The sequence below is a fragment of the Geotrypetes seraphini genome, chromosome 12 (genome assembly GCF_902459505.1).
Source record: "Geotrypetes seraphini chromosome 12, aGeoSer1.1, whole genome shotgun sequence".
Taxonomy (NCBI): domain Eukaryota; kingdom Metazoa; phylum Chordata; class Amphibia; order Gymnophiona; family Dermophiidae; genus Geotrypetes; species Geotrypetes seraphini.
Window position 1 is genome coordinate 84,611,588 of NC_047095.1, and position 12,396 is coordinate 84,623,983.

At 45.9% G+C, this 12,396-nt stretch overlaps 1 protein-coding gene across 7 annotated transcripts in view; it reads right to left on the reverse strand.

Moving 5' to 3' along the window:
• RALGPS2 (Ral GEF with PH domain and SH3 binding motif 2) overlaps positions 1-12,396 on the reverse strand; it is a 595,760-nt gene that overhangs the window by 221,732 nt on the left and 361,632 nt on the right. For all 7 annotated transcript variants that reach the window (XM_033915477.1, XM_033915478.1, XM_033915474.1 and 4 more), the window contains exon 11: positions 8,253-8,320. In XM_033915477.1, the coding sequence (XP_033771368.1) occupies positions 8,253-8,320 (68 nt within the window). The remainder of the gene's footprint in view (positions 1-8,252; positions 8,321-12,396) is intronic.

Below are 12,396 nucleotides of genomic sequence, written 5' to 3' on the forward strand. Positions count from 1 at the left end.
ACGGGAATGGGGACGAAGGGAATCCCGCAGGATCCGAGGGTTCCCCCTTCGGGTCACAGGGATCCCAGGGGACGCCCCCTAGGGTCGCGGGGATCCTGTGGAGACGCCCCCTAGGGTCACAGGGATACCGTGGGGATGCCTCCTAGGGTTGCCTCCTAGGGTTGCGGGAATCCTGCGGAATTCGATGCAACTCGACCGTGAGGCTCTCTTCTGTTTCCTACATGCCCTGCCGCAGCACACAGTTGACCAGAAGTCTTCCCCGATGTCAGGGCTGACGTCGGAGGGAAGGCTTAAGCAAAGCTTGCCTTCCCTCCGACGTCAGCGCTGACATCAGGGAAGACTTCCGGTCGGCTGTGAGTGCTGGGGCAGTGCAGGCAGGAAATAGAAGACGAGCCTTGCGGCTTGAGCTCCATTTTGCTGGTAATTTGCTTGCAGATGAGGGCTGGGAGGCAGAACACAAAAGGGGGGAGGGAGTGCATTTTTGGACACAAGGCATGAACTTGGGAAAGAGGATGGAGGAAGGGAGGGAAAGATATGTTGAGGTGGGGGAGGGAATGCGTTTGTGGACACAGAAACCATGAACTTGGGAGAGAGGAAGGGCGGGAAAGAGATGCTGAGGTGGGGGGAGAGAATGCGTTTTTGGACACAGAAGGCATGAACTTGGGAGAGAGGAAGGACGGGAAAGAGTTGCTGAGGTGGGGGGAGGGAATGCGTTTTTGGACACAGAAGGCATGAACTTGGGAGAGAGGAAGGGAGGGAAAGAGATGGTAATGTACATGGGAATGGAAGAAAGAATTTTTGGTCATTGGGAGGGAGTGAGGTACAAATGAGAGGGAGAAATATTGTGGTGGAAAGGGAACAGTGGGACAGATTGAAATGGATGCAAGAGGGAGGAATGTTGGACATAGTGGTGAAGGGAATGGAGGGAGAGATGTGGCATGGAGCTGGAGAGGAGTGGTAGAAGGAGAAATGTTAGGCATGAGGCTGGTGGGCAGGCACGAAAGATGAGAAAGGCATAAATGCTGGATCATGGTAGGAGGAACCAATGGACAGCAACAGAAGAATTTACAGAAGATGGAAAAGTGGAAAAAAGAAACTGGGACCAACTTTATGGAAAAATAAGTTTCCAGACAAAGGTAAAAAACATAATTTATTGACTAAAATATGTTAGCATTCGGAAATGTATATAGCAGATGTCTTTGTATTGTGTTTAAAAGAAAAGGAAATGCATTTCTGGTTTTATTTCTACAGTGTTGAAGTACTTGCTGACCCTTGCTGTGACTGGTGGGGATCCCCAAGCACTGCCAGCAGAGGACCTCCTCTAGAGACGGCCAGAACTCCCCTCCACCAAGCACAGCAGTCACTGGCAGCATCCATGAGCCACTGAGGTGCCAACATCTATGACTCAGGGATGCTACTGCTGCCTGCCAAGCTTGGCAAAAGGGACCCCCGGCCAATTGCAAAGGAATTCCTCAGCTGACAACTTAGGAATTCTCATCGGCTGAGTATTTATATTTTATATTTACATTAGAGGCTCTGGTAGAAACCCATTTACAAAGTATGTATTCTTCCCAATTAATATTTCAAAATTAATAAAGTCTCTTTGCTTATTTGTAAATGGGTCTCTACCACAGCCTTTAATTCAGTAGTATAATTAAATGAAATAACTATTTCTGAAATTTATGGGGACAGGCGGGGACGGAGGGGATTCCTCGTGGGGGTGGGGATGGAGGAGAGTCCTCGGGGGATGGAGGGATTCCTCGCGGGGACGGGTGGGATTTCTGTCCCTGCGCAACTCTCTAGTCTCAGTTAGGGTGCTGGTCTTTGACCAGAGGACCGCCGCGTGAGCGGACTGCTGGGCATGATGGAGCACTGGTCTGACCCAGCAGTGGCAATTCTTATGTTTTTATGTGATGTCCTAAGGACTGGATTGAGAGTACTCGATAGACACATTATAGTTTTCAAGTTTCTTCTCATATATCTTTTGGCACAAAACCCATATAATATTTGCTGCCTCTCTCTAAATTGCTTCAAGTCCTTAGCAAGATGAAGTCTCCATAACAGAACACAATACTTCAAGTGGCACCAGGATTGGAGCAAACACGCTGTCCTGGGCCCCAAGGCTCTGTGGTGCCTCCTTAGGTCGGTATGTTCTCCCCTTCTAACTACGCTGGTCCAACATCTTTACCTTCATTCCTGCTAAGAAATCCACTTTTATTGCAGGGAACCGCCGAAGGCAGCGATTCTGAAGCACTGACTGTGTTCTCTCTCTGTGCTTTCCTTCTGCCATGATCTACCCACGTAGAAACAGGAAGTTGCATCACTGGGGACGGATTACAGAAGAAGGAAAGCACAGAGAGGGGCCACAGGCAGTGCTTCAGAATCGCTGCTGCAGTCGGTGGTCCCCTGCAACAAAAATGGATTTCTGAGCAAGAACAAAGGTGTTGAGACGTCGGACCAGCAGATTTAGAGGTGGGAGGACATTCCAGGCAGGGAGCTCCCTGAACCAACTTTCTTTTAAGTAGAATGAGTAATTGGTTCAAGGAAATTCCAGACTGGGCAAGGAGGTGGTGAAGGGGAAACAGAAACAGAGGGGAGAGAGAGAGAGGACAATGGTCTGAATGGAAAGAAGAGAAAGGGAGAGAGGTTGGACATGGGGTGGTGTGGAGAAAAGAGATACTTGAAATGAGAACAAATGGAAAGAGAAAGGGAAAGATGGTGGACCTGGAAGTGACGTAGAGGGAGATAGGGATATTTGATGGGAATGTAGAGTAGTTGGAAAGAGAAAAAAAAAAGAGATGGTGGACATGGGTGGAGGGTAGCTGGGAAGAGAAAGGTAGAAATGGTGGACCTGGGGGAGGTAGGGAGAGATACGAGATAGGAGGACAGTTGGGGAGGGGGCTTTTTTAATGGGGCAGATATTGTGTAATACGCACAGCTTCTGGCCCACAAAAAAAAAAAAAAAAAAGGTTTCCTGCCCGAACGGCTATGTGGCAGGAGAATGCTTTCAGGGCTTCCCTTGCTGATTCTGTGCATGCGTGAGAGCCACTCTCACAGCCATCAATCGGACGGGAGAGATGGGGATTACAACGAACCTCCACATAAATTATTTGAATGTAAACATTTTAGTGCATCAATAGCTCTTTTTGAATTGGCCAAAAATCGGATTGGAGCAGACCCACACGGTCTTACCCATCCTCTTTAGTGCATCTAGCCCTCAGTCATAATGGCCAGGAAACAAAAATCCTGACTCCAGGGACTGCACATTTGTTCATTACATTTTGTAGGAGTTTTGTTTCCAAGAATAATCCAACATCTTTTCAGAGCCCTCTCTTCTATAGGTTAAAGAATACATCTCTCCCTGAAACATCTAACCTTCTCATATTTTATTCCAAATATGGTTCAGGATATAGTTGAGTTGCAGGTTGAGGGTAAAATCAGAGTAACTCTTCTTTGTCCTCTTTGGGTACCTCAATGTAATTTGGCACAGAGGGACATAGCACAGCGGGATACAGCATGGCAGCAGCTATCACAAAACCCTAAGTGCACATGCAAACTTAGGGTTTTATAACAGAGGATGTAAAAATAAGTCCTTGACATACAATGTAAATGTGGTCCTAACTAGGATCAATGTTTCGGCGACTATGTCACCTTCCTCAGAAAACAGAGTACAAAAGAAACAACGTAAGTTACACTTTTATATGTTTTCATATTATGTTTTTATTGTTCTTATATTCATGCATTTGCTTGTCATATTTATCATACCTTGTTTCTTTTATACTTTGTTTTCTGAGGAAGGTGACATAGTCAAACTTTTTTCGGGGGGGGGGGGGGAAGTTTACCTCAGTTTAAATTAGCGTCGGTTTATATGATATGCACGGATGGGGAGAAGGACCTTGGGGTGATAGTGTCTGAAGATCTAAAGGCAAAAAAACAGTGTGACAAGGCGGTGGCTGCTGTCAGAAGGATGCTGGGCTGTATAAAGAGAGGAGAAGCCAGTAGAAGGAAGAAGGTGTTGATGCCCCTGTACAGGACATTGGTGAGGCCCAGTATTGTGTTCAGTTTTGGAGACCGTATCTGGTGAAGGACATAAGAAGACTTGAAGCAGTCCAGAGGAGGGTGACGAAATGATAGGAGGCTTGTGCCAGAAGATGAGGAGAGACTGGAAGCCCTGAATATGTATACCCTAGAGGAAAGGAGGGACAGGGGAGATATGATTCAGATGTTCAAATATTTGAAGGGTATTAACGTAGAACAAAATCTTTTCCAGAGAAAGAAAAATGGTAAAACCAGAGGACATAATTTGAGGTTGAGGGGTAGATTCAAGAGCAATGTTAGGAAATTCCACTTTACGGAGAGGGTGGTGGATGCCTGGAATGCGCTCCTGAGAGAGGTGGTGGAGAGGAAAACGGTGACTGAGTTCAAAGAAGTATGGGATGAACACAGAGGATCTAGAATCAGAAAATAATATTAAATATTGAACTAAAGCCAGTACTTGGCAGAGTTGCATGGTCTGTGTCTGTATATGGCCGTTTGGGGGAGGATGGGCTGGAGAGGGCTTCAATGGCTGGGAGGATGTAGATGGGCTGGAGTAGGTTTTGATGGAGATTTTGGCAGTTGGAACCCAAGCCCAGTACCGGGTAGAGCTTTGGATTCTTGCCCAGAAATAGCTAAGAAGAATAAATTTAAAAAATTTAAATTGAATCAGGTTGGGCAGACTGGATGGACCATTCGGGTCTTTATCTGTCGTCATCTACTATTTTACTATGTTATTCCTGACTGAACGAATGTTCAGGTAAGCTCCAGATAGCTTGTAATGATCTAGAGGAGCCAACGACTGAGTGTTGTAGGTTTTTTAGGAGTCATTGTCTTTTGTGCGTTGGTCTTAAGGGACGGCAGGAAGAGTTAACCACAGGGATTGGAAAGGGTCCTGTTTCCGTGCAGTCATGAAGGTGGCGAGGGGGGGTGAAAAGATTTTTCAGACCTGGTGATCCTCTCATGTAAAGTGAGTTTGAATTGATTCAAATGCTAAAGCTCTTGATATCAGACTTCTCGTACCTAGTAAGTAGAGGACCAGTAAGGCTAAGATCTTTCCTGTGACGTTGGCCATGATAGCTCTAAGATTAAGGTGGGAAATACAGAGACTGGAAGCTAAAATCAGCAGGTTGGTATGACTGGCAGCAAATTCCTGATTGAGTTTGCTTTATGAGATGGAACATCGGTTTCAGCAAAAGTCACTGTGCTGAAGCTTTAAAGTGGATAAAACACACTGGAGCCCTGAGCCCTTTAGAGGGCTGAAGATAAGCAGGCAGGCTCTGGGGAAAAGGGGGCAGGACTTCCAGCTGAAGATGGAAGTTTGATTTGGAGTCTTGGTGCAGTGAGAGGGACAATTGGCTCCCTTCCCCTCACTGTGCTGGGTTCTGAAACACACAGTGGCCCTCTGAGCCACTTAATGTAGCTAAGAGAGAGCTGAATAGAGCCCGAGTCAAAAGTGGGCGGGGCTTCCTGCTGAAGAAGCAGGCAGGGAGCAGGATCCGTTGCAGTGAGGGGAGTTGATGTGGCCTTCCTTCCCCTTCCAAGTACAAGGGGTCACTCGGAGAAGTTGAAAGGGGACAGGTTTAGAACAAATGCTAGGAAGTTCTTTTTTACCCAGAGGGTGGTGGACATATGGAACGCGCTTCCGGAGGCTGTGATAGGCCAGAGCACACTACAGGGGTTCAAGGAAGGTTTAGATAGGTTCCTAAAGGATAAGGGGATTGAGGGGTACAGATAGAAGTAAAGGTAGGTTATAGAAATGGTCAGAAACCACTTCACAGGTCATAGACCTGATGGGTCGCCGCGGGAGCGGACTGCTGGGCGCGATGGACCTCTGGTCTGACCCAGTGGAGACAACTTCTTATGTTCTTCTCTGTGCTGGGTTCTGAAACAAGATTTAAAGTGACAATGCACTCGGTAGTGTTTGTATTGGGTTCCATGGATGACATCACCCATATGTGAGAATATTATGCCTGCTTGTCCTTGGGATAAATATAGCTTCCTTGCCAAAGACTAAACAAAATTCAGGTAAGAGATGTCTTCATAAAGAAAGTGGTTAATTGCTGGAGGATCAGAAAATATTTCTATGGAATATTCCTTCATGTCTAGGAAGATTCAGGAGAAATAAAATGTGGATCTAGCAACTCTTTCAACCCAGTTTGAAAAATATCAGAGCATGAAGGCAAAGGTGACAAGATGAAAAGGACGCACATGACTTGATGAAACTCAGTCAACATGGATTCAGGAAAGGGAAATCATGTTTGACGAATTTACTCCAATTTTTTGAGACCGTGAACGAGCAAATTGATAGTGGGAAGCCTGTGGACATAATATACTTGGACTTCCAGAAAGCGTTCGACAAAGTTCCACACGAAAGACTTCTCAGGAAACTACAAAGTCATGGCATAGAGGGGGATATACAAAGGTGGATAGGCAAATGGCTGGAAAACCGAAAGCAGAGAGTGGGCATAAATGGGAAGTTCTCCGACTGGGAGAAAGTGACTAGTGGTGTACCCCAGGGCTCGGTACTTGGGCCGATCCTTTTTAATATTTATATCAATGACCTGGAGGAAGAAACATCCAGTGAGATCATCAAGTTTGCAGACGATACAAAACTATGCCGGGCGATCAGATCGCAGGATGATAGAGAGAAACTCCAGAGCGACTTGTGTCGGTTAGAAACATGGGCGGAGAAATGGCAGATGAAGTTCAATGTGGAGAAATGCAAGGTAATGCATTTAGGCAATAAAAATAAGGAATACGAGTATACAATGTCAGGTGCAACTCTGGGGAAGAGTGAACAAGAAAAGGACCTGGGTGTACTGATAGATAGGACCCTGAAGCCGTCGGCACAATGCGCGGCAGCGGCAAAGAAGGCAAATAGAATGTTGGGCATGATAAAGAAAGGAATCTCGAGTAGATCGGAGAAAGTTATAATGCCGCTTTATAGGGCAATGGTCAGACCACACTTGGAATACTGCGTCCAACATTGGTCTCCCTACCTAAAGAAGGATATAAAACTGCTGGAGAGGGTGCAGAGACGAGCAACAAAACTGGTGAAGGGTATGGAGAAACTGGAATACGAGGACAGACTTATAACACTAGGATTGTTCTCCCTTGAGAAAAGGAGACTGCGTGGGGATATGATCGAGACCTTCAAAATACTGAAAGGAATCGACAAAATAGAGCAGAGAAGATTATTTACATTGTCCAATTTGACACGGACTAGAGGACATGTAATGAAACTAAGGGGGGACAGGTTCAGGACTAATGTCAGGAAGTTCTGCTTCACTCAGAGAGTGGTTGACACCTGGAATGCCCTCCCAGAGGAGATTATGACGGAATCGACCGTCCTAGGCTTCAAGAGCAAACTAGATGCATATCTCCTTAAGAGAGGCATATAAGGATATGGTGGACTATAAATTAAGCCAGGTGTACACCTGGCAGGGCCTCCGCGTGTGCGGATCGCCGGACTTGATGGACCGAAGGTCTGATCCGGAGAAGGCAGTTCTTATGTTCTTATGTTTAAGTGGCACAATGTGACGAGGAGTGAGGTAATGAGGAACAGAGGGGAGTGAAAGGATTGGAGATAATATAAGAGGACTAAATTAGGCATTTAAGAGGGATGGCAACTGGCATTGGGATAGTGAGAATGGATCCCTCTCTCCCCATCCCCTCCTTTGCCCTTCTTCTGTGAAATCCTTTGCCCTTCTTTCTTTGAGATCCCTCCTCCTTTCCCTCCCACTTGTTCTTTATGCCTTTCCTTCCTTCTAGCTCCAATCACTAAAACCCCTTCTCTCTCCAGGAAAACCCCTTCTCTCTCTCCAGAAAAAGAACAAAGAGCACAGGAGGAGGGAGAGTGAGGCATAAAGGGTGAGAGAGAGAGATGGGTAAAGGTGGAGTTAAGAGTAGTGAAGAAAGGGCAAGGGACAAGAATGGAGGTTGGCTGGTTTGGTGCCCCCTCCAACCTAAAAAAACGTCCATTGCCTCCAACATCAATATGCTGAAATGCTTGCATGAAAATGACAAATGAGGCATACACAAAACTAGTGTACTGTAACTCAAAATATAGCTGCTAACAAAATAGAAAGAATACCCTCAGCCTTATAAACATGTATACAGCTTTAAAAAAAAAAAAAAAAAAAATTAAAATATTTTCTTTCAACAGGAAAGCAGTAAATAAATCAGTATAATTTCTTATATAGTTATGCATTTACCTTCTAATTCTTCCCTGGAGACAGCAGAACGTGGAGTGCTGGTCCCTGGTTCAATTTTTAATGAAAGTCTACAATTAGGGAAAAAAAAAAGAACATGCTAGTTGGAAATATTTTTATTTAGAAACTTGAAAAACTGTTAATTGGCTTGTGCTTCATACAAGTGGTTAAAAATACAAAACCGAAAGATGCGGTATTCTGATCTATCCTTGTTCCATTCTCCCAAATGTCACTGTGTCCTAACAAGCAAATGGATAAAATACTTACATACATAAGTTACTTGCAAAGGATTAACCACCCCTAAATTGTTTCAAGTAAATAGAAGCTGACATAACTGCATCATATACAGACTACCTCTATACTTAAGTCAGGCCTCCTCCTATTACAGCTTCAGGAGAATGTTAAAGACTTATCTCTTCTTCTTATAATGACTGATCTGTATCCATTGGTATACCGTCAGTAGCACGCAGGACAAATGTGCCCCGACAAATCCACTCTGACAAATGCGTGCACCGACAAGTGCGTGCATGAAGAGAACGGGATTTTTGGGGCGCAATTGTAAATGTAGGGGGGTTGCGGCAATATTCAAATTCAGAGCCCCCTGATGAGAGAGTGAGTGTAGTGGGGGGTTCCCCTCCCCCCCACACCCCCTCTCAGATCGGAAACGGGAAAGCAATAGGCAGCAGAACGAGTTCTAAGTGGGCAGAGCACGAGGACAGCGGAAGTAGTAAGTATATTGGGGGGTTCCCCCACCTCAACAAAAGCACAAATACCCCCTTGAGAGCGGAAATGGAAGGATTTAGGGCGGCGTGCATTTGTCCTGCGCCAAATGTCAGGATGGAATAGTTGGGGCGCCAATGCGTGCATTTGACGGGTCACCAGTTAAAATCCCCTGCAAGAAATAATGGTGCGTCAAGTTGTTCTGCCTTTAAGTGGACTAATTGTTGAAAAAAACCATGGCTATAGGTATTAGGCCCATATATGTTGAGGAGATAGAATCTAAATTGGCCTATAGTCACTCGCAAAAGGATGTAACGGCCTTGCTGGTCTTGCTCTACACGATGGTCACATCATGAGGCAATGTTTTTCAAATCAAAATGGCTACCCCAGCCTTTTTGTGTGCAGAAGAAGCTGCAAACACTGATCCCACCCAAAATCTACATAATTTCTGTTGCTTTGAGTCAGAAAGTCTCGTTTCTTGTAAACATGCTATGTCTGCTTTATATCATTTTAATTGATTCAATATTTTAGTACATTTTATAGGGGATGTGATTCCTGAAACATTAAAAAAAAAAAAAAAAAAAGGCAGACACAAAAAATAGCATATTCATCTGGAAAGAGTCCCAGGTGCCCGGCCTCATCCAGGACAATTTTACATACTCACAGCCTACTTGAATAGAAAGTAAATCAATGTAAGCAAACAGTCTGACCGAATATAAATGCATGTAAAAAATATATAGTTTCAAGAATAAAGAAAATCTTCCCTCCTCTCCCCATCGATCCTCAGGGCACACTTTATCATAAATCATATTAGATAGCGCAGCTCTTTTATGATTATTTTCAAGGGTTTTATGCGGCTTCCCCAGTGGGTATGGGTCCTCCAATTGTAGACTATTTGGGAGATTCTGGTATCCCCAAACTCACTGCTCTGGAGCAGGATTCTTTGAATGCTTTGCTGTCCTTAAAATAACTTAATCAAGCTAATACTTCCCAACGTAATTATTCAGCGCCAGGTCCTGATGGATTTACAGCAGAGTTTTACAAATTGTTAACACCATATTTGAGGGACCCCATTACGAGATTATTTTTCTCATGTTATTGGTGAGGGGGAATTTTATATAGGTACTAATGAGGCTTTGATAACATTAATTTTGAAACCTGAAAAGGATGGCTCTTCCCCAGACTCATATCGTCCGATATCTCTCCTCAATGTAGATCTAAAAAATATTAGCCAAGATTCTTGCTGATCGACTCTCGATACATTTACCCTGTTTGATTGGCCCAGAGCAGGTGGGCTTTGTACGGGGACAGCAATCTGTGATATTTGCAAGGTCTTACTTACCATGGCTCATGCTCAACATCATCAGCACCCTACATTAATTGTTAGTTTAGATGCAGCCCATGCTTTTGACCAGGTCGATTCGAACTATCTTTTTACACTGCTGAATTATATTGGGATGGATGGTTGGTATCTGTGGACTATCAAAATACTTTACTCTTTTCCTGTAACGAGATTATTGGTAAATGATCTGTGTACTGATCCCTTCCTAATTGCACGAGGGACACGTCAAGGCTGCCCCCTGTCCCCATTATTGTTTGTGCTTTATTTAGAACCATTTCTACAGACGATAGTGGGAGACCCTGACATAACTGGAGTCCAAATATCTACTGTAGAACTAAAGTATTAGCATTCGCTGACAATTTACTTTTCACTTTGGGAAACCCACAGTCGTCACTTCGACATCTTTTCCAGGCATTAGACGAATTTAAGTTTTTTCAGATTTTACTTTAAATTATCAGAAATCCCTGGTTATTGTCCTTCCGGCTACTTTACAGGGCTCTTGGAAGGGGAGAGGTTCCTTTTTCTTGGGCGCATAATTCACTCAAATACTTAGGAATCATGTTGCCCTGAGATCCATCCCAGCTCTATGCAATAAATTTTAATTCTCTGCTTTCTGACACCTTGAAATTCCTGCAAGTTTGGACAGCTTTTCCTTTATCTGTATTAGGTAGGGTGGCATTATATAATATGGTTTTATTTCCCCAGTGGTTATACCGATTTCAAATATTACCTTTATTATTACCACTCGCACAGGTTATTGCGGCTAATTAAGGCTCTTCAGAAATACCTGTGGTGTGGAAAGAGGGCAAGACTCCCCTACTCCAGGTCATGTCTGCCTAGGGAAAGAGGCGGTTATGGGTTGTTAAATATCCGATGGTACACTATAGCATGCCAAATGAAACATATAAATGATTGGTTTTGAGGTACTTTTCATTTTTCTGCTATACCTCTGGAACTCTTGTCTCCATTTCATTTTAGTTATATGCTTCATGTGACCTCCCCAGCAGTGAGAATACAGGTCTCTACCTACCTTGTCTTTTTACCTGCTCGCTGGGCCTGGCATTGGGTAAGTTAGGGTCTTAAATTGTCTACCGGTGTTACTCTCGTATACTTACCCATACAGGATAATTTCAATTTTTTTGCCAGGAATACAGTGTAAAAGCAGGGGTGTCCAACCTACAGCCCCCGTGAAGTATTTTGTGTGGCCCCGGTCGAGGGCAATGCAGTGATTTTCTTTGCTGCCCTCGGGTATTTACCGTCTTGCCAGCTCCCTCCTCTGTCTTGCTGCAGCAAATGCGCGGCTCCAGAAAATTTTTTTCGGCCAATACGGCTCAGGGAAGCCAAAAGGTTGGACACCCCTGGTGTAAAGCTTTTTGACAATGGAGGGAGAAGGTGTTACAATATGTATTTCAGTTAGTCACGAAGGAGCAGTGGCGTACCAAGGGGGGGGGTGTGCGCCCCGGGTGCCAGCCCTGAGGGGGTGCTCCCGGCCTTGCCGTTCAGTCCCCCCCACCCCCGAAGGACCGCTCGCCCCACTGACCTTCCTGCACCACCTGTGAAGCAGCCCGCAGCAGGATCGCGACATCAGCGATCCCTGCGCTGCTTGGGCGCTGCTTCCTGCGCCGCGGTCCCGCCCCTCCTCTGACGTCAGAGGAGGGGTGGGACCGCGGCGCAGGAAGCAGCGCAGGGATCGCTGACGTCGCGATCCTGCTGCGGCTGCTTCATAGGTGGTGCGGGGAGGCCAGGGGGACGAGCGGTCCTTCGGGGTGGGTAGGGGCATCAGGCCTTCAGGGTGGGGCGGGCGGGCAGGCAGGCAGGCTTTCAAGGGGGAGGGGGGTGACAGGCAGGCAGGCCTTCAAGGGGGGATAGGCCTTCAAGGGGGAGGGACAGGCCTTCAAGGGGGGGCAGGCAGGCCTTCAAGGGGGGACAGGCCTACAAGGGGGTGGGACAGGCCTTCGGGGGGGGGGGGTGCAGGCCTCCGGGGGGGTGTAGGCCTTCGGGGGGGTGCAGGCCTTCAAGGGGGGGGACAGGCCTTCAAGGGGGGGAAAGGCAGGCAGGCCTTCAAGGGGGGACAGGCCTACAAGG